A 27,683-nucleotide genomic window follows, 5' to 3' on the forward strand; every position below is an offset into this window, starting at 1 on the left:
CAGCTCAGGACATGATTTCACGGTCCGTGAGTCTGAGCCCCACATTGGGCTCTGTGCTGACAGCTCAGAGCCTGGAGCTTGCTTCTGATTCTATGTCTCTGTCTCTGCCCCTCCCCCACTCACGCTGTGTCTGTCTCTCTCAAAAATATATAAACATTAAAAAACTTAAAAAAAAAAAAAGTACAATAACCGAAATGAAAAATTCACTGGTGAGGATCACCAGTAGATCTGAACTAGCATAAGAAAGAATTAGCTAACTTTAAGATAGACTGACAGATTATGCAACCCAAAGAACTGAGAAAAGAAAAAAGAATGAAGAAAAATGCACAGTATCTAAGTGAAATGGCGGGCCAACATCAGAAGTAAGAGTTTCAATAAGTTTCAATTGAATTATTCAATAATTCAATAAGAGTTTCAATTTGAAACAATAAGAGTTTCAAAAGGATGGCGGGGCAGAATTTGAAGAAATAATGGACAAAATGTCCCAAATTTGTTGAAAACATCAATGTACTCATCCAACAAGCTTAATAAAACCCAAGTAGAATCAATGTAAAGAGATCCATATCTAGATACTTCATAAGCAAACCACTGAAAGCCAATGATAAGGAAAAAATCTCCACATTCACAGACTGGAAGGAACAATATTGTCCAGATAGCAATCAACTCCAACTGATGTATGAATTCAACATGATGATTGTAAAATCTATATGGAAATGCAAACAAGTTAGAATAGCCAAAACAATTTTGAAAAAAAACCCAATGCTGTAGGGGCGCCTGGGTGGCTCAGTCGGTTAAGCGTCCGACTGCAGCTAAGGTCATGGTCTCGCGGTTTGTGTGTTCGAGCCCCACCATGAGGCTCTGTGCTGACAGCCTGGAGCCTGCTTCCAATTCTGTGTCTCCCTCTCTCTCTGCCCCTCCCCCGCTCACTCTCTGTCTCTCTCAAAAATAAATAAATTAAAAAAAAAAAAGAACAATGCTGTAGGAATTATACTACTTAATTTCAAATTTTACTATAAAGCCACAGTAATCAAGACAGTAGGGTACTGACCAAGGTTAGGTATATAGATCAGTGGCACAGAAACTAGAATCCAGAAACACACCCTTACATTTTTTTTGGTCATTTGATTTTAACAAAAATGCCAAGAAAATACAGTGAATAAAGGAATATCTTTTCAATAAATGGTACTAGTACAAGTAGATACACATATGCAATAAACAAAAACAAAAATAAACCTTACCTACCTCACACAATACATTAACTCAAAATGATCATAGTCCCACAGATAAGAGTTAAAATTACAAAACTTCAAGAATACATAAGAGAAAATCTTTGTAATCTTGGGTAGGGAGATCTAGATGTGATACCAAAAGAACAACCCATAGAAGAAAAAAAATGTTAAGTTGAACTTCATAAAATTTAAAAAATTTTGTGTTTCAAGAGGCAAAATTGAGAAAATAAGATGACTGGAATATTTACAAGTCCTATGTCTGACAACTTGTATGAAGAATAATCGTGCAATTTAATTATAAGGTAAATAACCCAATTAAAAAATTGGCAATAGATCTTAACAGATTTGTCAACAAAGATATACGAATGGCCAATAAACACAGGAAAAGATACTCAACATCATAAGTCACTAGAGAAATGCAAATTAAAGCCACAAATTAAAAGCGCTAGAATGTACATGATTAAGAAGATAATACCAAATGTTGACAAAGATGTGGAGAAACTAGACCCCTCATACTTTGCTAGTGGGAATGAAATAGTAGTAGAGCCATTTTGCAAAACCATTTAGCAGTTCCTCAGAAAGATAAAGTCAAACTTGCCACATAACCTAGCAGTTCCATTTCTAGGGATCTAACCAATAAAAATAAATCTTATGTCCATACTAGGAGAAGTACTTGAATGTTCACAGCAACAGAATTACAACAGCCAAAAACTGTAAACAGTCCAAATGTCCATCAACTGATAAATGGATAAATATAATGTGGTATATCCATACAATGGAATACATTCATAAATAAAAAATAATAAACTATAGTTAGCAAAATGTAGTGTATACATATAATGGAATATTATTCAGACTTGTAAAGGAAGAAAATTCTGCAATATACCACAATATGGATGGATCTTGAGGACATTATGCTAAGTGAAATAAGCCAGTCACAAAAGGACAAATACTATATGATTCCACTTACATGAGGTACTTGGAATAGTCAAAATCATAGAGAACAAAGGAGAATGTTGGGTGTTAGGGGCAGAGGTGGGGGAATGGGTAATTATCATTTAATGGATACAGACTTTCAGTTTTATAATGAAAAAAGTTAGAGATGGATGGTGGTGATGGTTGCACAATTTAATACCAGTATACACTTAAAACGGGTAGGATAGTAAATTTTATGTGTATTTTTCAATAAAACAATTAAGGGGGGGGGGAAGTAATGAACTACTGCTATTTGCAACAACATGGATGAATCTAGAAAAACATTAGGCTTAATGGCAGACATAAAAAGCCAGACACAAAAGGCGAACTTTTGTACAATTTCAGTCCAGGAAAGGGAAATTTAGAGAGACAGAAATCAGATTAGTAATTTTCTAGGACAGAGTGGGAGCAAGGATTATAAACAAGTACAAGAGGCTTTTGGGAAATATTCTAATATTCACTGAGGTGATAACATGCACAACTCTATAAATTTACGAAAAATCATAGAATCTTACACTCAGAATTGGTAATTTTTAGGTATTTAACTTACACCTCAATAAAGCTGTTAAAAATCAAGATTTTATACAAATCTATACAAATATCTGACAATCTAGACAAAACGAATAATTTGAGAAAAATATAATTTGCTGAAATTGATTTTAGTACATATAGAAAGGTTAAACAGAACAATTTCCATTGAGAAGAAAACACAAAAAATGCACTAGGTTTAAATGTCTTCACAGGGAAATCAACTGCAATGCAGAATTAGTAAATAAAATATCAACAGATTAATGCACAATGACAAAGCTGGACTTATAACTGGAATGCAAAGATGGTGTAGTATCAGGAAACCTATTAATATAATTTATCATATTAATACACTTAAGAAGAAAAATCAAATAACTGCTGGCATAGATATGGAAAAAGCTGTTGGAAAAATTCAACAACCATTCCTAATAAAACTCTTAAGAAATTAGGAGTGTATGGATACTTTCTTTTTTTTCTAAGTTTATTAATTTTGAGAGAGAGAGAGACAAGGAGAGAGAGACAGAATCCCAAGCAGGCTCTGTGTTGTTAGCGCACAGCCCAACATGGGACCCAATCTCATGAATCATGAGATCATGACCTGAGCTGAAATCTAGAGTTGGACGCTTAACAGACTGAGCCATCCAGGCACCCCGTGGATACTTCTTTAACGTCACAAAATCTATAGCTCATTTCAAAAGCCAACATCTTAATTAATTCAGAAACATTACAGGAACTTCCACTAAAATTAGGAAATGCCCACTAATATTCAACTGGTTCTGGAGGTAGTAACCAATGCAATTAAACAAAAGAAATCAATTACAGTAACAAGAACTGGTAAAGAAAAAAACAGGATTATATCTATTTGCAGATGACATGATGGTATACCTGGAAAACTCTAGAAAATCAATGATAAAACTAACTCAAACTATAAAAAAATTCTAGGTAGCAACATATAATATTAACATACAAAAAGTCAATAGAATTTTGGGGCACCTGGGTGGCTCAGTCTGTTAAGCTCTCACTCTTTGATTTCCACTCAGATCATGATCTCACAGTTGTAAGAGAGAGGCCCATGTTGGGCTCCATGCTGAGTGTGGAGACTGCGTAAGATTCCCTTTCTCTCTCTCCCTCTGTCCCTCCCCAGCTTCTGCTCTCAGTCTCAAAAAATAAATAGATAGATAAATAAATATCAGAAGTTTAAAAAAATCAACAGCATTTATTTATATACACAAATTAATAACCAGTTAAAAATATAATGGAAAGGGGTACCTGGCTGGCTTAGTTAGTAGAGCATGTGACTCTTGATCTCAAGGTCATGAGTTCAAACCCAACATTGGGCATAAAGATTATTTATACACACACACACACACACACACACACACACACACGTTATATGTAATGGAAAAGAAAACCTCACTTACAGTGACAACAAACAAGATAAAATACTGAGAAAAAACAAAACTGTTCAAAACCTATATTTTAAAAAACCTGTATATAAAAGATACACAAGAAAATTTTAACAAATAGGAAAAATGTCCCTTGTTTCTGGTTACGGTGTCTCAGCACCATCAAGCTGTCAGTTTTTCACATTTAATATAATCACAATAAAAGGAATAATAGGTTTTATGCAGCTGGACAACATGATATAAAATTTATATTGAGGGGCACCTGGGTGGCACCTGGATGCTCAGTTGAGCATCCGACTTCGGCTCAGGTCATGATCTCACAGCTCGTGAGTTCAAGCCCCACGTTGGGCTCTGTGCTGACAGCTCAGAGGCTGGAGCCTGCTTCGGATTCTGTGTCTCCCTCTCTCTCTACCCCACCCCTGCTCACACTCTGTCTCTCTCTCTCTCTCAAAAAATAAACATTAAAAAAATTTTTTTAATTTATATTGAAAAATAAACATGCAAGAATAGCTAAGAAAATAATTAAAAGGATACTAGCCCTACCAGATATAAAAACACAAAAGAAAATTTCAATAATTAAAACCACATGGCATTGGTATATGCACACATCAATAAAATACAAATAAAGTCCAGAAACAGACCTAAATACAAACAGAAACCTAGTATATGATTGGAAGTTATCTCAAATTACTGTGGCAAAGATGGCATTGAAAAAAAATGATATAAAAGGATGGCCACTTATAAAAGATAACATTTAATCCACTGCTAATACCATATGGCTAAATAAACTCCAAATGAATTGGAGGTCTAAATGTGGGGGCACCTGGGTGGCTCAGTCGGTTAAGTCTGACTCTTGATTTTGGTTCAGGTCATGATCTCAAGGTTCGTGAGATCAAGCCCTGAGTCTGGCTCTGTGCTGACAGTGCAGAATCTGCTTGGGATTCTCTTTCTCTCTCTGTCTGCCCCTCCCCACACTCATGCTCGCTCCCTCTCTCTCACCTCTCTCTCTCAAAATAAATAAACATTAATAAAATAAATAAATGTAAAAAATAAAAGTACACAAAACTAGAAGACACCATCAACGAATTTTTCTAACCTGATTCTTCATATGACAAAAATCAAATCCAATAAAAGAAAAGACTGATAAATTTGACTACACTAAATTATTTTTAAAAATTTATAAGGCAAGAAACAACTACATGAAAAGTCAAAAGACAAATGACAAAATGGGAGAAAATATCTGCAACATAACTGCTTGGGGAAGATATTCAAGGTAGTTTCTACTGAGTGTCCACAACTGCTGGATAGCGGAGGTACACTAGACCGTAAGATAGACATGGTCCTCACAGTTTCACAGATACATCTGGACAAGGGTCCAAACACACAAAACAAATAATGACTTCAGTTCCACTTCAGTGTGCTACAAAGTAGAAGCACAGGTATTGGATTCCTGTATAGAGAGACCTATACAGGTTTTAATGTTGAGGAATTAAGTATTAAATTAAAAGTAAATTATCCATTTATATGATGAAATTATAATTTCTTAACCATTTTCAGAGTTAGAAAACTGAGGTGCTCCAAATTCTCTTATTTGATAATGTTTTTCCTTGTGATCTTTGGCTGCTGAAACAAAAGCACATAAAAGGTAAGTTGAACAAGGAGAAATTTAGCATGCTTATTTACTGTAATATTTTGTAATTATTGGTTTAAGTGTTCAATTGGCCAAATCAGTTTATAATATATATAAAAGGGAGATGTAAAAATTTAAAGAGCCATATATAAAGATTACATTTGTGTGTGTGTGTGTGTATGTGTGTATACATGTATATATGTGGGTACATATGTATATATGCACATACACACACACAGATGGTTCCCTACTTACAATGGTTTGACTTACCATTTTCTGACTTTATGATGATGCAAAAGAGATACACATTCAATAGAAACTGTACTTCAAATGTTGAATTTAATATTTTCCCCGGGCTAGTGATATGCAATACAATATTCTCTTACGATTCTGGGCAGCAGCAACAAGCCACAAATCCCAGTCAGCCATGTGATCACAGGGTAAACAACTGATACACTTACAAACTTCTGTACCCGTAAAACCATTCTGTTTTCAGTTTCAGTACAGTATTCAATAAATTACATGAGATATTCAACACTATTATAAAATAGGCTTTGCGTTAGATCATTTTGCCCACCTGTAGGCTAAAGTAAATGTTCTGAGCACATTTAAGGTAGGCCAGGATGAGCTATGATGTTCAGTATGTTCGACGTATTAAATGTATTTTGACTTACATTTTTTTTGGTATAGAAGAGAACATACATTTTTGATTTTTTGATTTTTAAAAATGTTTTCATTTATTTTTTATTTTAATTCCAGTATAGTTAACATACAGTGCTATATTAGTTTCAGTGTTCAGCTTACAATATTTTCAATTTATGATGGGTTTATCAGGATGTAACTACACCTAAAGTTAAGAAAGATCTTGGGGTGCCTGGGTGGCGCAGTCGGTTAAGCGTCTGACTTCAGCCAGGTCACAATCTCGCGGTCCGTGAGTTCGAGCCCCGCGTCCGGCTCTGGGCTGATGGCTCAGAGCCTGGAGCCTGTTTCCGATTCTGTGTCTCCCTCTCTGCCCCTCCCCCGTTCATGCTCTGTCTCTCTCTGTCCCAAAAATAAATAAACGTTGAAAAAAAAAATTAAAAAAAAAAAAAGATCTGTAACACAATAGATACAACTTATATATATAAATATATATATATATACTGTATATGTGTATGTATGTAACATGTGTATATACATATTATATGTATATGTATGTATACACCTATACATACGGGGCTCTGTGCTGACAGTGCAGAATCTGCTTGGGATTCTCTTTCCATCTCTCTCTGCCCCTCCCCACACTCATGCTCGCTCTCTCTTTCTCTCAAAATAAATATTAACAAAATAAATAAATGTAAAAAATAAAAGTACACAAATACTAGAAGACAGCATCAATGATTTTTTCTAACCTGAGTTTTGCATATGACAAAAATCAAGATCCAATAAAAGAAAAGATTGATAAATTTGACATTAAATTATTTTTTAATGTAATTGTAATAATTATAATTATTCAGGTCCTTTGTTATATCTGTGTTCCCTTGAAAGTTAAAAGTTTTCACATTCCATGTAAATTGGTATAGCCATTATAAGGAAAACAGTATGAATATCTCCATATTAAAAACAGAACCACCATATGATCCAGCAATGCCACTTCTGGCTATTTATCTGAAAACAAACAAATAAACAACTATCTTGAAGAGATACATGCATCCCATGTTCATTTTTGGCATTATTTACAATAACTAAGATATGGAAACGACCTAAGTGTCCATTAATGGATGAATGGGCAAAGAAAATGTGAGATATATCTATATACATATACATAGATATATACACACACATACATGTACATATGTACATATATACGTACATGTATGTATGTATATACATACACAATGGAGTATTAATCAGCCATTTAAAAAAAGAATGAAATCTTGCCATTTGCAACAACATGGATAGACCTTGAGGGAATTATACTAAGTGAAATATGACAGACAAAACATTTCCTGTATGATCTCACTTATTTGTGGAATTTAAAAAACAAGGAACGGGGGCACCTGGGTGGCTCAGTTGGTTAAGTGTTTGGCTCAGGTCATGATCTCACAGTTCGTGAGTTCAAGCCCCGCATCCGGCTCTGTGCTGACTGCTCAGAGCTTGAGGCCTGCTTTGAATTCTGTGTCTCCCTCTCTCTCTGCCCCTCCCCTGCTCACGTTCTCTCTTTCTCTCAAAAATGAACATTTATAAAATTTTATTTTAAAAAAAAGGCAAACTAAAACCAAGCTCAAAGACCAGATTTGGAGGTTGCCAGAGGCAGGGGATGGGGGTGGGGGGGGGTAGGCAAAATAGGTGACTAAAGTGGGGTCACCTGGGTGGTTCAGTAGGTTAAACATCTGACTCTTGACTTTGGCTCAGGATATGTCATGGATTGTGAGACTGAGCCCTGCTTCAGTCTCTGCACTGACAGCACAGAGCCTGCTTGGGATTCTTTCTCTCCCTCTCTCTCTGCCTTTCCCCCATTCATTCTCACTCTCTCTCTCTCTCTCTCTCTCTCTCTCAAAATAAGTAAACATTTAAAAATAAATAAATAATAGGGATGTAATGTCTAGCATGGCAACTAGTTAATAATACTGTATTGCATATTTGAAAGTTGCTGAATGAATAAATCTTAAAATATCTCATCACAAGAAAAAATTTTTGTAACTATGTCTGGTGACACACGTTAACTAGACTTATTGTGGTGATCATTTCACAATATATACAAATATCAAATCATGCTGTGAATCTGAAACTAGTGTATCATTTATATACCAATTAATAAAAAAGTTTTCACATTCAAAAGCTTATCCCCTCCCTGGTGGACCTGTGTCTAATTCTGCATTCTCTGAAAGTCCATTTTATATTTTGTTCTGCCTGATTTCCATGTCTTTGCACAACAGATATTCACTTTATGTGCACAGTTGTAAGCAGCTTCTCCACATTCCTCACCTATAACAAAGTGAGAGTAGTAGTGATTTCATACCAAGAAAAAGATCAAACATATGTGCTAAAAGACAGCATACTCTCAAGGGGTTTTTTGAATGTTAAAAACCAGGGGCTCAATAAGTTAAGTGTTCAACTCCTGATTTTGGCTCAGTAACGATCTCATGGTTTCATGAGTTCAAGCCCTACATTGGGCTCTGTGCCAAAAGCCAGAGCCTGCGTGGGATTCTCTGTCTCCCTCTCTCTGCATGCGCTCTCTCTTTCTCTCTCAAAAATAAATAAACATTAAAAAAAAATTAAATGGGAATGCAAGCTGGTGCAGTGACTCTGGAAAACAGTATGGGATTTCCTCAAAAAACTAAAAATAGAACTACCCTACGACCCAGCAATTGCACTACTAGGCATTTATCCAAGGGATACAGGTGTGCTGTTTTGAAGGGACACATGCACCCCCATATTGATAGCAGCACTATCAACAATAGCCAGAGTATGGAAAGAGCCCAAATGTCCATCGGTGGATGAATGGATAAAGATAATGTGGCATATATATACAATGGAGTATTACTCGGCAATCAGAATGAAATCTTGCCATTTGCAACTTCGTGGATTGAACTAGAGGGTATTATGCTAAGCAAAATTAGTCAGAGAAAGACAATTATCATATGACTTCACTCACATGAGGACTTTAAGAGACAAAACAAATGAACATAAGGGAAGAGAAGCAATAATAATATAAAAACAGGGAGGAGGACAAAACAGAAGAGACTCATAGGGAACAAACTGAGGGTTACTGGAGGGGTTGTGGAAGGGGGGATGGGCTAAATGGGTAAGGGGCACTAAGGAATCTACTCCTGAAATCATTGTTGCACTATATGATAACTAATTTGGATGTAAATGTAAAAAAATAAAAAATAAAACAAGTTAAAAAAAAAAAAGACCCTACAAACCAAAGCTCTTCAGGCAGAAAAAAATTGTGTTTTTTTTTTAAAAACTATCTCCAAGTATGAGGTGTATATTGAGACAAATTATGCCCCATTATTAATTCAGGAGCCAGTTTCTCACATAATACACCTGTACCTCATTTGCAACCTAGTAAAAACAGAGACCAGAAACAAAAACAAAACCAATAACCAAACAAAAACAAAAAGCCCAAGATTTTGACATCTTCAACTATTATCAAGGGCATTTTTCAAAAAGATAAATGAAATGTAAATGTCTCCTATACACAACATGAATAGTGTTGCTGATGTATAGTGAGCTTAGAGGGTGGAATACATCTAAGGACAAGGTAGTAATATCTGTACTACACTTTTATAAAATTTGATGCTCAGTTTGGAAAACTCAAAAGAAAATAGAAAAAATTAAATCAACCAAAGTAATCAAAAGAAAAACTAAATCAAAAGAAAGGTGTAAGGAACTCAGGGTTATTTAGCAAAATATATAGAAGAAAACAAATACTAACAAAAATATAAACTAGTTAAGCTAAGCTAATGTCTTACAGAGGAAACTTTAAGCCAAGAAGTCTTATTAGGACAGAAAGGGTCATTATATTGATAACAGATTAATTCACTGAACAGATATAAGAATTCGAAATTTATATTCAACCATCACTTCAAAATCCTCAAAATATAAAAAATGAAAAACTATAGAGAGAATGAAAATCCACTTCAATAGCAGGGATTTCAAAACACATTTCCCAATTATTGATACATCAAATAAATTAAAAATTAGTAAAGATATAAAAGACTTAGAGCAGCACAAATAATAAGCTTGATGTAATAGACACACAGGCTTCTGCATTCAAGAGTTAGAGAACACATATTCTTCTCAACCACATGGGATAATTAGAACATCTGGCTACTTTTTAGGCTATAGAGAGCATCCCAGTAATTCAAAGAATCAGTATCACAAAGATACATTCTCTGACCATAATGAAATTAAGTTAAAAATCAATGACGGGGTGCCTGGGTGGTACAGTCGGTTAAGGGACCAACTTTGGCTTAGGTCATGATCTCGCAGTTCATGGGTTCAAGCCCCATGTTAGGCTCTGTGTGGATAGCTCACAGCCTGGAGCCTGCTTCGGATTCTGTGTCTCCCTCTTTCTGCCCCTCCCCTGCTTGTGCTCGCTCTCTCTCTCTTTCTCTTAAAAATAAACATAAAAGTTTTGTTTTTTTTAAATCAATGACAAAAAAAAAATTTCAATATCTCCTTAATTTGGCAATTTCAGAAACACAGCTTAAAATCACTCATGGCCATAGATCACAGAAGGTATTAGCAAAAGTTTAAAACAATTTAAATCAAATGATAATGAAAATACCATATATCAAAGTTTATGGACATCCATACAATAGATTAAGCAATAAAAAGGAAATACCAACACAAATTATGTCAGTGATGAACTTCAAGAGTGTTACATGAAGTGAAGAAAGTCAAATACATATTACATGATTCTAGTAATATAAAATGTCCACAAAAGGCAAATTTATACAGAGAGAAAGTAGATTAGTTGTTGACTAGGAATGAAAATGGGTATTACAGCAAATGAATGTGAGGGATCTTACTAATGAGAGGATGAAAAGGTTCTAAAACTGATGTATAGAGATGGTTAAAACAGTAGTAACTAAAAATTACTGAAGTGTACAACTGAATGAGTTTTATGATATATAAAATATACCTCATAAGGTTTTTTTTTTAAAAAAAAAACTTGTGGGATACAGAAAAAGGGAAATTTTAGCCTTAAAACACAAAAAAATAATAAAAGAAAATAATAAAGAACTAAAATTAATGAGACAGAAACAAAGATTCAATAGACAGGATTAACAAAACCAAAAGTTGATTTGTTGAAAGAATAAATAAACCTTTAGCAAAATTAATTAAGAAAAAAAGAAAAGGAACAAATAAACATTTGGAATTAAAAAGTGGATATAACTACTGATACAGCAGGTTTTAAAAGATTAAATAATGCTACAAATGAATGTTAAAACTACACCAATATCCATTGTATTTCATTTGGAACTTTAAAAAAAATGTTCTCTACCTGGGTACTGGATTATGTATACAGAAGTAGCTAACCTTTGGAACATACATTTGAAGCTATGTTAAATATATAATTCCATAATTATTATGGCTTCTTAAATTGTTTTCAGTACGATCTGTATTTATGTGTACACTTAAAAATGCCTCTCACATGGAGCACCTGGGTGGCTCAGTCAGTTAAGTGTCAAACTCTTGGTCTCAGCTCAGGTCTTGATCTTGGGGTCATGAGTTCAAGCCCTACATTGGGCTCTGTGCTGGACATGTAGCCTACTTTATAAAAAAAAAAAGTGCCTCTCATATTTACTGTCACCTATCCTGTGCTATGTAGTTTATAAATACTATCTCTAGCCCTAATGTCTCTGTAAGGTAGGAGTATATGACTCCTGTTTCAGATGAGAAAAATGAGGTATAAATGACTTGTTTTAAAAAGCCGGCACTCAAACCCTGATTTTTCTGGCTCCAAAGCCACACTGATTGAATATATATGATTGTATATATAACATGTATTTATAAAAAAAAGAAAGAATATGAATTTAAATGTGAGGAAGAGCTTGAAACTTAATTATACAACTATGAAATAAATGTCTACATTAGAAGTCCTTATCTTAGAGAAAATAAAAATTCCCTTAAGAAAACAAGTAGACCCTCTGATTAGGTACTCCTAGAAAGCTAACTCACTGCTGAGCATAGCCTCCAGTCCCACATGACCAGGAAGCCTGCAATGAGACCCTGGGAAGTTGCAGGGCATATCCTATCACCCACCCACCCAGAGAAGCAAGTCAGCAGCACCCCCCAAGCTGGAAGCATAACCTGCAGCCTACCTCACTAGCAAGCTCTAATGGTAACCCTGGGGAACATCACGGCCCAGCTTACAGCACTGCTTAGCAGCAAACTCCAGTCTATAGCTCTGCCTGGCACTGAAGCCCAGCTGATGGCTATGCCCAATTGTTGAGTACAGCCTGCAGTCTCACCCAGGCAGGAAGACCAGTCAGTGACCATACCCTCTGTGAAGCAGAGCCTCAAGCCCTACCCAATGGAGTACAGCATGAGGCCCGCCCAGCTAGGAAGCATGGCTAGCAATCTTGCCCAACAGCAGAGCACAGCCACCATTCTGCCTTATTTAGAACTGAGCCTCTGCAGTCCTGCCTAATCACAAAGCACAGGCTGAGGCCACATCAGACCATGAAGCCCTGCCTGCAACCCTGCCTGAATGAAGAGACTGGGCAGTGGCACCATTTGGCCAAGGAGCATACCCAGTAACCTTGCCTGACCAGAGATGACTGTGAAACCCTGCTTAGTGACCCTGCCTGACCTCAGAGCACAGCCCTACCAGCCAACAGCACCGCTTAAACACACAATAGAGCCAGTGGGCCACCCCCACCTCAGCATGAACAGCAGCTTCACCTAGTCAGAGACAACAAACCATTATAATTATGCCGTCAAAAGTCAAAGATAGAATTTTGAAAGTAGCAAGAGATAAGTGACTTGTCACATATGAGGGAGCCCCTATAAGACTGTAAGCAGATTTTGAGGGAAAACTTTGTAGGTCAGGAGAGAGTGGTAGGATATATTCAAAATACTGAAAGAAAAAACTCAGCAAAGCACACTATACCCAGCAAAGCTCTTTCAGAAATGAAAGAGAGATAAAGCCCTTCCCAAAGAAATGGAAGCTGAGAAAGTTCATCACCACTAGACCTCCCTTACAAGGAAGGCTAAGGATAGTCTACAAACTGAAATGAGAGGATGTTAAATAAACCCCGTAAAACTGCATGAACGTATACAACTTGTTGGAAAGGGTAAATATATAATCAAAGTCACATTCTATAATATTGGAATACTGGTGCATAAATCACTTTCAACTCTAGTTTTTTTTTTTTAATGTCTATTTATTTTTGAGAGAAGGGAGAGCACGTGTGCACACACAAGTGTGAGTAGGGGAGGGGCAGAGAGAGGGAGACAGAATGCAAAGCAGGCTCCAGGCTCTGAGCTGTCAGCACAGAGCCGACATGGGGTTCAAACTCACAGACCAAGAGATCATGACCTGAGTGTAAATCAGACACTTAACCGACCAGCCACCCAGGTGCCCCTTTCAACTCTAGTTTAAAAGTCAAAAATAAACCTTAAAAATAACTATAACTATAATAATTTGTTATTAGATACACAATGAAAAAGATGGAAATTATAGTATTAGTAACCTAAAAGGTGAGGGAGAGAAATGCATAGAGTTTCTATATGGTATTGAAGTTCTTATCAGCTTAAAATAGGATATTATTTCACATAAGCATACAGAATGGAATATTTCCCAGCCATAAAAAAGAATGAAATCTTGCCATTCATGACAATACATGGGCCTAGAAGGTATTATTCTAAGTGAAACAAGTCAGACAGAGAAAGATAAATACCATACGATTTCCCTTATATGTGCAATCTAAAAAAAAAAAAAAGCAAAACAAAACAAACAACAATAAAAAGAGACACATAAATACAGAGAACAAGTGGCTGCCAGAGCAGAGTGAGGTGGAGGCATAGGCAACATAGATAGCAGGGATTAAGAGGTACACACTTCTAGTGATAAAACAGCTAAGTCACAAGGATGGAAAGTACAGCACAGGGAATACAGTAGATAATATTATAATAACTTTGTATGATGACAGAAGGTGACTACGCTTAACATGGTGAACATTTTGTAATGGACATAGTTGTCAAATCACTGTGTTGTGTACTTGAAACTAATGTATGTCAACTATCTTTCAATTAAAAATATATTAAAAAAAAAACTAGGGAAAACCATTGTGACATTAGTGCTGGCAATGATTTTTTGCAAGCGACACCAAAAGCACAAGAAACAAAAGCAAAAATAAAGATGATTCAAACTAAAAATCTTCTGCACAGCAAAAACACAAAAAATAACCATAACAAAACAATCAACATTCAAAAACCCAATCACATTTGCCTACAGAATGAGTAAAATATTTGCAAACCATGTATCTGATAAGGGGCTCCTATCCAAAACATGTAAGGAATTCAAACTCAATAGCAAAAATACACAAACAGTAACAGTCTGTTTAAAAAATGGGCAAAGAACCTAGATACACATTTTTACAACCGAAGAAGACATATACATGGCCAACCATACATGAAAAGGTGCTCAACAACACTATTCACTCATCAGGCAAATACAAATCAAACCACATTGAAATATCACCTCACACTTTTTAGAATGGCAGTCATCAAAAAGACAAGAGGTAACAAGTGTTGGACAGGATGTGGAAAAAAGGATGTGTACTGTTGGTGGGAATGTAAATTGGTGTAGCCACTACAAAAAGCAGTATGGAAGTTTCTCAGAAAGTTAAAAACAGAAATACTATATGTTCCAGCAATTCCACATCTGGCTATATATACAAAGGAAATGAAATTACTATCTTGAAGAGGTATCTGCACCCCCATGTTCAATGCAGTATTATTTACAACAGCCAAGACATGGAAACAACCTAAGTGGCCATCACAGATAAATGGATAAAGAAAATGTTATATATGTACATATACAATAGAATATAATTGAATGTTATTTAGTATTAAAATATAAGCAAATCCTACCATTTGCAATAACATGGATGAACCTGGAGGGCATTAAGCTAAGTGAAGTAAGTTAGAGAAAGACAAATACTGTATGATCTCACTTAAATGTGAGATCTTAAAAAGTCAAACTCGGAAATAGAGCAGACTGGTGGTTACTAAGGTCTGGGAGGTGGAGAAAATGGGGAAATTTGGTCAAAGGGTACAAACTTCCAGCTATAAAATTAAGTTCTGGGGATCTAAAATATAGCATGGGGACTATAGTTAACAATATACTTGACAGTTGCTAAGAGAATAAATGTTGTATGTTCTTGCCTCCACAAGATATATAGTAATTATGTGAGGTGATGGATGTTTTAATTTTATTGTGATAATCATTTCAAATACATCCATCTATCAAATCACACTATACACCTTAAACTTACACCGTGGTATACATCAATTATAACTCAATAAAGTTGAGGAAAAGAAGCTAACTCAAAAGTGTACAGAAGAGACTTACAAAATGACTTAACATGTTTTCTAATTGAATGGATATTAATACAATCTGTTTTAAAAGGTTGTGACAAACTGTTTTGACATTTAAAATGTGGTCATTTCATATTTTAATGAATTTACCATCTTACCTGGTTTACTTCCCAAGCTCACTTCCTCATCTGACAAAACTAACCTAAAGTAAAAACCAAAAAATGCAAAGAATTTGGTTAAAACACACTTGGGATTCATATTCTACAGTTTTATATGGTTAAAAAAATGTTTTTAACTGAGATGACATATAAAATAGTTGTCCAGTAGATAGATCTCCTAAAATCTGAGGCAAATGTCACTTCTTCTCTAGATCTACATAGACCATGAAAACAATCCTCCATCCATTATTCTTTTAACAACATATACTGAGTGCTGATGAAGCACCAGGCACCATGTTCAGTATTACAGGCACTGTGCTAAGTTAATACATCATAAAGAACGTCTATCACCGAAGTCACTGAGTATAAGGTTTAGTTTTCAAGTACTGAAGGGTTTGCTCAAGAATACTTGAAACCTAAATAGAGGGAATGAAGAACTGCAGAAAAAATGTAGTACTCTATTTTGGAACAGGAAAGTGATGCTTGCAAAAGAAGATACATTTGCCTAAAATGTTCTCGGTAAATACTAATTTTGGATATTTATATCATCCATCTGGGATGATTATAAAAAATTAGACAAAGAAATTGAACATAGATTTAGGCATTATTCCTGGGGTGTAACCTCACAATTCTAGTATTGAAGGTTGTTTTTAATAAATCCTTAAAGATCCTTAAAAATCATTACAGGTATCCCCTGCTTTTTAGAAGTTTGAGTTATGCTTCTTTGGAAGACCTACGTTAGCACCTGTCTTTGCTAACTGAAAGAAGTTCGAAGAGGATTTTCGCTTTTACAAAAAAGGCAAAAAGCAAAAATAGCGTTAAGTGTTTATTCTGCAGGGAGCCCTCACAGAGGCCGTGTGCACCCTGAGCAGCAACAGTAGCACCACCAAGCTCCTTCCCTGGGAACTACACTCAGCATCTCAGTATTAAGCCACTACGAACTGTGTGTGCATCTGTGCTTCATCTCCATTTATTTTGGGTATACCTTAGCAAGATGTGCCCTAGGGTGTCAGATAAGACTAAGAAAGGTTATTTTTTGGATCTAAGAATACTCAAAACATTTTCCACAAAAATTAATTGTAATTGCTTCTTTGCCTCACACTGTATTGGCTTATGAAAAGTTTCATTGGAACACTCTCAGATATCAAGGGAAACCTATATGGTATTTATTTGCAAAAAAACACACAAATAGACTAAATATATACTAATGACTTGGAACAAAATTTCCAATGACCGTATATGTGCATGATTCTTTAAATAACTTGGATGGAAGATAAGGTAAAAAGCTTTGGTATCTGTTAACTCAAAAGGAAGCTTTCAGAATGGTGACTATGCATGAGAGGATTGTGAATAAAACTTTCATGAAATGTGATAATGGAAAAAGTTTACTAAATTAATATATTTAATGTAACATGATTTTAAATATCAGTGTATAAGTAATAAGTTTAATCTATAACTATACATTTGATATTTATTTAATCTACATCCTAAATTGTTTATATATTCAAATTAGGCAAAAAAATTTGTTTGGATTTCCCCATAAAGAAAAGAAGGAAATGCTTATATTCTGGATCACCTTCCACTCAACAATATATGGTTTGTCACTGTTCTGGTCTTATTTCTGGGTTTGTTATTATACTCAGTGCAATCTACTTAAAATGAGAAGTAAACAAAGGTAAGATGTAATAAAAGGGAAATAGGCAAAATGATGGATGTGCACAGCAAGAGCCCCCATTTCCAGGTAACCAGACCCAGTCCCATTTGTGTTGCTTTGGAGACAGATTTTCAATAGCTTCTGTTTCATAGCTGCTGGTACCTGTCCCTTTCTGTTTCAAGTTGCCCCTTCTGGGTTTCACTAGGCAGAGGTTCTTAATAAAAAGCTCAGTCTCCCCAAATACAGAATTTGGAGTTATCACCCTAATCTGTTCTGTACTCCTATCATCAACTTTGCCTACCATGTTAAAAATGGGGAGGGGGTAGATAAGGCTTTAAAACAAATGTTTAATATTAATTGGAAAATGGGGTGCCTGGCAGGCTTAGTGGGTAAAGCACCCAATTCTTGATATCAGGGTCATGAGGTCAAGCCCCACATTGGGTGCAGAGCTTACTTATAAAAAAAAAAAAAAACTTTAAAAATATTAACTGGAAAAATGACATAGAAAATATTCACTAAATTGGAAAAGAAATAACTCTTTCCAAATATATCATATAACAGTATCTAGGACTTCCATAACCCCATACTTCTGCCTGCTTACTTATTGAGGTTTTCAGTGAGAGAACTGTTGTCTATTTGTTCTTCTTTGTGGTCTTCAGTAAGCTTGCTTGGAGTGTCTTGTAGTTGCTAAGGATAAGAAATTCAATGTTAAGTAGATGGAATCTGTTTCTCTCTTTGTGCAAATGAGATGAGAATAAAAATTCTGAAGAACAACATAAAATAGGGATAGTTCTGAAGTAGAGAGTGAGAGATATGGGAAATGTATGATAATGCAATTTGACCTGGGCCCTGGGTCCCCATTTATCCTGGCTACCAATGACAATCACACAGACTATAACATGGGCTAGCAACAAGCTTCACAAGTTTGTGGTATGCCAAAGAAGACTTACACTGTGTTACTAACTTCTACTGCAATGCTCTAAATACAGCTGAAGATTTTCAACTTCATCTGAACAGGAATTACATGTTAAATTTGCCTAAAAACATAGTATGCTATCCAGTGAAGCATTAATATAGAAAAAGTAAAGAAAAAAACACACACACAACAAAAATATAATGACTAATTCAAGGGTATCTATTAGACTGGAAGATGCTATGTCAGAACATGACTTAAATATCTATACCAAGCCCCGGGAATATACAGCTGCAAGAGATCAATCCATCATAGATACTACATCTAGCTTGAGCAATCTCAACAATAACATTTTCAAGCTCTATTGAAAACAAGACAGAGTGATAAGGTCAAAGGCACTGAAACCCAACCTACCAGAATTAAAGAAATGATTACCATAGTGTGACTCTGCTGGATAAGTCATATGCAAAGGTTGACAGAAAGATATACAAATGTTAAAAGCATTATAATCAAAGCCCAAGAGTACCTTTTACATGTAGGTATTACAGAAAGAGCTGATCTAATATAATACAGTAGTCTCTTCAGCTGCAGTCACCCATTATTTTTGCATCATGAATCACATCTATGACATGAGTGTAAAAGTAAAGCAAGGAAATTTTTCTTTAACTTCTAAAATTGTTGGGTAGGTACTCTGGTTGTTTTTGAAAACCAACAACCATTTTCCATCACTTGTTCCTCTTAAGTTTTTCTTTTCCTTGGCTTTTTCTTATCTCGTTTACACTTTGATTTTCTTTTCTCTTGCTCCCTCTTTTTCTCCCCACCCCAGTATCTTGAGCCCACAAGCAATATTCTCATGTATTTGTTTAGTGTTTCTGGTAGCACTTGGAACCAGGGAAGTGCAGAAAAATAACTGGCTGAAGGAGTGTAGAAAAATGTTTCCCATGTTTTGTAAATTCAAAATTAGGCTTAGCACAAAATAGTTTCAGTGTTATCTAAATGAAGTATAATATATCTAACAAAGGAACTTGGAAACAAATGTACCTTGAGAGCTACAAAATCATACAGATGAAAGCCAGTACTGGTCCCATGGATCTGGGACATCAATTGAGCTGTTTTCTCCCAGAATCCAAGCAGTGTCCTCTGCAGAAAAAGAAAGGTTGTCACTACAGTTACGATTTTTTTCACTGCTATTTTTCCTCACTAGCGTAGTAGATGAATGGTTGCTGAATAACAAGCAGTAGGAAGTAAAATCAACTTCCAAGTTTCAGGAACAAGAAAGCAATATAAATAGTAATTCTGCACAAGAACTTGCAACTGTATCGGCATACACACACATACACACACACACACACACACACACCTATCTGTATACAGCACTGAAAAGTACACTGGAATCAGCTGGAGAGTAATACTAGTGGATTAGAACACCTTTGGAAGAGTCCAAAAGAGAAATGTTAAAAAGCACAAAAGACCGTATCTGTATTAAGGGTATATGTATAAATCTTTGTGTTGGTAAGCACATATAAGCCTTTATTAATTGGAGAAAAATAATATGCACCACTAAACTAGTCTTTCGTTGAGGGCTCAAGAGACTCACCGAAAAAAAAAAAAGTGTTCTTCAGCTAATTCAAGTAACTGGACATTTTCCTTGCTGCTTCAGAGTTCCTATTCAAAGTGAGAGGGCTGAGCAGAGAGAATAAAGGAGAACTGAACTTACAGCTGTTGCTTTTCAGGCATATGCTACATGGATTGCCAGATACTTTTATTTTCAAGTGCATCCTTTCTTTACTACTGAATTCTATCCACAGTACTGCACTGAATCAGGAAGATTTCCTACAAGCAGCAGTGAATGTCCATTCCCTTTAGTTTATTATTCTTAAGTAAATACAGTTCATTCTATTTTGCCATTTAAAAATACAAGTTAATATCAGTACCTGCTACTAATTAACATCTGACTTATTCACTGTGTGCCATTTATGTGTGATCTGGGGTAACAGAAGCACAAGTGAGAGACTGCTGATATGAAAGGGCAGAATGAAAAGAACACACGGCCTAGCATGAGAACACAGGTTTTCAAGGCCAACATTGCCGTTTACTTTAATTCTCATAGGGTTTCACTTTCCTCAGCTATGACCAGAAAGTTTTACACTTTTGGGCCCCAGCATCTTTGCTTCAAATGAAAATGTAGAAGTTCAAAATGGAGTAGCTCTGGGGAACCAGGGCTAATGGGCTGTGAACCCTGCCTCAACACTTCCACTCAAACCTAGATGGCCCCTAAATCTCTCCTAGGACCCCAAGGGGAATAATGTGAAGATACAGGAGTAGGCAATCCCTAAGGTCTTTTTCAATTTAGAATTCTATGATTCTCTGTCATAACCTCAGTAGGTCAATTTTCAAAGTCAAAGGAATTTGATTAATTATGCAATTTTTTATATCCATTAGACAACTTTTAAAAAGGAACCTCACCACTCATCATTTACTGCAAGGACATGCTGACCATGGAGGTGGGTACCTGGTAGGTAGTGAGTGAATGAGATAACATATTGCAGCGACTAGCTCCAAGTAAATCCACTTTCTGACAAACATCCATCTTTAACTTGTCGAAAGAAGCTTTGCTATTTCTCACTTGGATCTGTACCTGCAACCACAATAATATTTATTATTATTATTACTGATAATACAGGTATAAATATACCATAAGGGTTCATGGTACATATTTTCAGACACATGAAATAAAGAAGCTAATTCCCTCTCCTTGTATTATTATTTCACAATTACTGGTAAAGATTTTGGCTATTTTTAGTAACTGAAGGAGATTCTTTCCAGCAGGTATCTTTATGCTGAGAAAGTATGCAATGATAAATGGAAAGTGCATAGTTAAGAAGAAAGACCCCTACAGACTCCAAATAAAAAGAAACATCCAAAACTACTGATAGGTAATATTTAGCTAATAGAAGAACACATGGAAATGAAACAGTTAAAGTGTTGAGAAGCATTAATAATAACTCTGAATCATGGAGATACATTTATAAATTAAAATATATGCCTATCATATTTCTTATACATAAGGTAAGTCATATGTCATCAAGTAGCATGAGTATTCAAATGTAAACATACTAATTTATTCATTCAACAAATATTTATAAGGTATCTATTATGTGCCAGGCACTGGGATATTGTGGGTGAAAAAAACAATGTTCTTTCCCATCATCTCTGAGTGAGGAGGCACAGGAAAAAGCAGCAGTAAACAAATATATAAGAGCATCTCATGTTGCAAAGATAACATATAAGTGAAAAGAAATGACTACTTTTGGGTAAGATGATTAGGGAAGCCTTTGGTGAGCTCATGCAAGATGTTTGAAATGGGACAGAAAGATGATAAGCAGGCCATGCTAAGATTCTGAGGAGAGCATTCCAGGCTCAGAGAAAAGCAAGGACAAAAGTCCTGGGTGTGGGAGGTGAAGAGCTTAACAGGCTTGCAGGACAATACGGAATAGGCTAGACCATATTCCTTCCTGGGGCATGGAAAGGGCTAGAGTCTAGAAAGTACAAGATGTGGCTGCACAGGCATCAGGGACCAGACTGTGCAGAACTATTTGGGTCCAGATACGTTTAGAATGCACTCTTTTTTTTTTTTTTTTTAATTTAGGTGTGGGGCGCCTCGGTGGCTCAGTCGGTTGAGCATCTGACTTCGGCTCAGGTTATGATCTCGTGGTTCACGAGTTCGAGCCCTGTGTCAGGCTGTGTGCTGACAGCTCAGAGCCTGGAGCCTTCTTCAGGTTCTGTGTCTCCTTCTCTCTCTGTCCCTCCCCCACTAGTGCTCTCTTTCTCAAAAATAAATTTAAAAAACAATAATAAATAATAAAATTTAGGTGAAATTCAGGTAACATAAACTTAATCATTTAAAAATATATAGTTCAGTGACATTAGTGCATTCAGAATGTTGTTCAACAACTCTCTTGGATTGTATTCTAAGATTATAAAGGGGAAAGATAACAGGTTGCTGTGGTTTATACGGCTGGTATAAAGTTTCCATCAATATTAAATATGATTTGTATTACATGTACTCTAAATATTTATGAAATGAAGGACTGAATGAATTTTAGTATTCATGTATGGTGAACTTGGGGGATACAATTCAAAACTAGTTTATTTAGGGGCGCCTGGGTGGCTCAGTTGGTTGAGCATCTGACTTCGGCTCAGGTCATGATCTCACCACTCCTGAGTTCAAGCCCTGCTTTGGGCTCTGTGCTGACAGCTCAGAGCCTGGAGCCTGCTTTGGATTCTGGGTCTCCCTCTCTCTCTCTGCCCCTCTCCCGCTCATGCTCTGTCTCTCAAAAATAAATAAACATTAAAAAAAATTTTTTTAAATAAATAAATAGTAGTTTATTTAGCAAAAACATAAGTCCATACAGTTACTTTAAAAGTCTGTGGTCGGGGCGCCTGGGTGGCGCAGTTGGTTAAGCGTCCGACTTCAGCCAGGTCACGATCTCGCGGTCCGTGAGTTTGAGCCCCGCGTCGGGCTCTGGGCTGATGGCTCAGAGCCTGGAGCCTGTTTCCGATTCTGTGTCTCCCTCTCTCTCTGCCCCTCCCCTGTTCATGCTCTGTCTCTCTCTGTCCCAAAAATAAATAAACGTTGAAAAAAAAAATTTTAAAAGTCTGTGGTCAAGGGGAGCCTGGGTGGCTCAGTCGGTTAAGCATCTGGCTCTCGGTTTCAGCTCAGGTCATGAGTTCAGCTCAGTTCACGAGTTTGAGCCCTGTGTCTGGTTCCACACTGACAATGTAGAGCCTGGCTGGAATTGTCTCTCTTTCTGCCCCTCCTCCATGCACTCCCTCTTTCTCTCTCTTTGAAAACAAATAAACTTTAAAAAAAGTTTGTGGTCAAACTATGTACTGTAGTAGAATAAAAATCTGATAATCTTCACTTTTTCTTATAATAATCAATTTACCTGAATTTTTACTTAAATTATTTATTTTTTCCTCACTAATAAACTCTTTCTCTCCTGCAAACAAATCCCAAAAGTCCAGGGAAGCAACATTTATATTGTGAAAAGGATAAAAAAAAATAATAGAAAAGGTTGATTGGGTCGGGATGTCACTTAAAGATTAAAAAAAAAGTGTAACAACCTTTTGCACTTCAAAGATCTCCAAGCAACCAAGATTTTATAACATTTTTCAAAAACAGCCTGATATTTTAGGATCTTGATTAAATTATTCTGTGTAAATTCAATAGATTTGTGTACCAAGAAAAGGAAAGGATGCATTTTCATACTTTTCGGAACTTTTCCATTTGTTTTAGGGTGTCTGGGTCCAGTTCTTGGGATACATCTTTCATCCACAGCAGAGCTCCTCTGTATTCTGTGCGTGCTTGCTCCATCCGATTAATTGTCATCAAGGTATCAGATACTGCCCTTTGACTGAATGTTGCTACTTCTTGCTTAAGACGAGAAAGAGGAGTATATAGGGCCAATCTAATGGCAGAGAGGTAAAAATCAGAGGGATGTACATCCCATAAACAAACAAAACAAAAACAAAGGTTTAAAACAACCACATATTTTGGCTGTATTTAGTAACTGTTGGAGATTCTTTGCAGTAAGTATCTTTATGTTAAAAATCTGTAAAGTGATAATAAGTTCAAAATAAATAAGTAGGAAAAAATCCCCTCCACCTATAAAGAAGAAAAGTTCTAATGTACTCCTAAATAACATAATATCCAAAAAAGCAATAAAATAATTAAAATATACATATTTTTATATGCATGTGCCTCTGTTACATTAAACCACATTAAGGAGTTTAAATATAGGCTTAAAGCCTATTTGTAGGAATTAAGCAACCAGAATGTCAATTTTTAAGTAATTACTTTAAAACCAAATAAGTAAGAGGCATAGAAACAATTATATGCTGTATTTCTCTTTGAACCCTCTACTGGAATGATCAGTAACCTTTATAAATATGCAACTTTAGGTACATAGATCAAAACTGTCATAAGGACTACAGATTGAGGATGATGCAAAACTGTAAACCTTTGCTTGGCTGAAGAACAGAGTGCCTTGCCAGTAGCATCCATCATTTTACCAGCTTGTGTTGTATCCCGTTCTGCTTGAAACTTTAAAAAGAGCCCTAGTTCATTTTCTTCCTCTGATATGACTAGGAAAAAATTACAATACAGTTAACTGTTTTCTTTCATCATTTGTTAAAGACACACAGCTAAAATTCTCACAGCAACAATTCTCTATACATAAGAATTACTTGAGGGAAGAAGAGAGACTTATTTTAAAAATGCATATTCCCAGGGTCTATTTCCAGAGATTCTGATTTTACAGGTCTGAGGATCTGCTTCCCCTTACCCACAAGTACTCCAGATGGTTTTGATATAGTGAATTCATGGACCTTGCTTTGGGAAGCAAGGAGGGGGAAAGAAAAGATTCCAAAATGACAAAACCACAAATGCATTTTCAAATGTGCAGACATGCATTTTAGGATCACTGTCTCTAACAAAGTCTTTGTTTTCTATTTAAACTTAACTTAATCTTGACTCCCACCCTGGTTTCAGTATCTATGCTCAGTATCCCAGACCCACAGACATCCATGGTTTTATTGCTGAAACCATAAAATTTGTCAGTCATGTAGTACATTACTACTCAGTGTTGTCCACTGACCAATTCCAGTCCACAGTCATTTGTTAACAGCCTGTAACAAGTACCGAAACGAAGAAACTGTTTAGAAGCTTACTAATTTGATGAGTATTTTATATCTGTTGAATCTAATAATAAAGTGTGCCTATATTTTGTGTGTCTTCTTTAATTTCATTTGTGTTGAAATTCACTTTCATTGTATTTTATAGAAGTGTCAGTTTACAACAAATTGAAAGTAAAACACAAAGCAAAAAAGTGGTCTTTGACCACAAAGTTTTGGAAGTGTGACCCTCTAATCACACACAGTAAGACTAATAAATGGGGAACCCATAAAGTATTCAAATTATTAGCTTAAAGTGAAAAATGACAAATGTCATGCCTAATTTCACCCTGGTTTACTGATGGAAAAACTGAAGTTAAAAACTGAAAGGGAAAGGGGTGCCTGGCTGGCTGAGTGAGTGGAGCATGCGACTCTTGACTCAGGGTTGTAAGTTCAAGCCCCATGTTGGGCAAAGAGCCTACTTAAGAAAAAAAAAAAAAAGAAAAGAAAAACACCTCACAAAACAAACTGCAAGGGAAGTCTCTCAGCACCTCTGAGGTGGCAGCCCGCTCACTTACTAGCTCCACACTCACACTGCTCCTTACTGTCACTTCTTTGTCACAAGGAACCATTCACATAATAGTTCAGTAAACTATTTTTACATTAAATCTTTCATTCTCAAAAATGCAAGTAAATTATTTATTTTAAAATGGGAATTACTGAATAGATATATAGGATTTCATACCATTAAGTCTTAGTTGATATTTCTCAACTATCTTCAGAAGTTCAGTGCATGTCTCTTGAATAGAGTGAAAAACCTTTGAAATATAAATTTTATTAGGACCAAATTTAAAGAATCATAAACATAAAATATCTGTTATAAGCACTTCAAAAGCAGAACATTTTCTTATAAGTATTATGTTTATTTTCCTTGACTTTGAAGTACTTCTGCATTGGCTTTATATAGATGTAGAAAGCACTTTTAGATTCCCCCTTGAAGGCTGGAAAAAATGGAGATAAATACATGGGAGCTAATAAAGATTTATAACTGTGAAGTGTGTCCTCCCCTCAGCTCCAAACTATCTAAATAGCAAAAATGTAAATCCAATATAAACTGCATCAAATATTGTCAATTTCAGATGAAAAGAGTATAGATAACCTTAGAAAATGTTAACTCTCAATCTGGTTTTTCTACAATATTATCCTAAGCAAACAGGTCAGTTAATTACCATAAAAACTAAATAATGTATTACAACATCATAAATAAATTACTTTTGGATTGTTTTTATTTGGAATTTTCCCTTCATTACTATTGTTGCTAATACCTAAAAGTAAAATAACCAGTAGACACTCATTTCAAAGTAAGCACATGAAAATTTCATATTAGGACACATTATACACATGAGGTAACTCTTCACACACATCTATAAATTTAGGTTTTCCCAGAGAGATGAAGTGTCATAGGTTTTAGGGTATAGCCGTCTTCCCACAAAATCCTATGCCAAAGAATTGTTACAAGACTTTAGTTTAAAAAGACCTTTGCACTGTAGCATAGTCTTAGGTCCTAATCCTTTGATTATCAAATAAATTTCCAATATCACCACTGAGCCTAAATATTCACTCTCTGAAACAGTTTTGTTATTGTTTAGATATATGATCAGACCTAAGGAAGATTAGTGACAGACACTAAAATCTAAATGGAGGAGCAACTATCAACTTTCCACATAAGTTTAGGTATGTTTGAAATGAATTTGGTATATGGATTTTGCAACCTAAAAAGCTGTTTTAAATCCATATGGAAGAATAGAAAAGGGTACAAAAATGAGAGCTCTACTATGATGAAGTGATTATGATTGATTTTGTTCCCCCTGGGTCTTTGGAAGATTTATATAGAATTGCTTTTTAATTTTACAATGACATTTTTTTTAAGTGTGAGTGAAGTATAATATAATTAAAGTGTACGAAACGATGATTTAAGTAAATATATAATAAAAAATTTTCTCATTCTTAAAAAATAAAGTACAAAAGTCAGAGAAAGTACTTGGGTGATTCCAAATATTTGACTAATGGATAAGAATATAAAATATGTCATACAGACTACCTAACGATGTAAAACAAAACAGAAAAATCTATGTCTATGGGAATATATGTTGAAATAGTGAATCCTTCCTTTAGCCTTAAAACATTTATTGCTTATAATCAAGTCCCTTCATTTTTTCCACATGTCACTGAATCCTAAGAATACTTTTCTACACAAAAAGCTTGTTAGTTTGTTATCTATTTCCATATTTGTTATGGCAATGACATAAATTTACTTTTTTTATAATAAAAATACTTAGTAGATTAAGACCTATTTAATTAGGCCTCTACTTTTAAGGATTGCAAGAAATTATTATACTTCAAGCAGAACAGAAATCCTACTTGGAAATATTTGTAAAAGGCATCTTCAATTAGTATACATACATGGAATCAGT

General features: G+C 35.4%; 1 protein-coding gene across 1 annotated transcript in view; it reads right to left on the reverse strand.

The window, feature by feature from the left end:
- The window catches only part of ICA1L (islet cell autoantigen 1 like), a 90,766-nt gene that overhangs the window by 34,485 nt on the left and 28,598 nt on the right, over positions 1-27,683 (reverse strand). The window contains exons 4-10 of the mRNA XM_043577515.1: positions 25,955-26,027; positions 24,558-24,681; positions 23,807-24,005; positions 21,047-21,172; positions 19,576-19,674; positions 18,223-18,308; positions 15,968-16,011 (exon numbers count right to left, since the gene is read on the reverse strand). Coding sequence (XP_043433450.1) covers positions 15,968-16,011; positions 18,223-18,308; positions 19,576-19,674; positions 21,047-21,172; positions 23,807-24,005; positions 24,558-24,681; positions 25,955-26,027 — 751 coding nt within the window. The remainder of the gene's footprint in view (positions 1-15,967; positions 16,012-18,222; positions 18,309-19,575; positions 19,675-21,046; positions 21,173-23,806; positions 24,006-24,557; positions 24,682-25,954; positions 26,028-27,683) is intronic.

This window comes from Prionailurus bengalensis, chromosome C1 (genome assembly GCF_016509475.1).
Source record: "Prionailurus bengalensis isolate Pbe53 chromosome C1, Fcat_Pben_1.1_paternal_pri, whole genome shotgun sequence".
Classification (NCBI taxonomy): domain Eukaryota; kingdom Metazoa; phylum Chordata; class Mammalia; order Carnivora; family Felidae; genus Prionailurus; species Prionailurus bengalensis.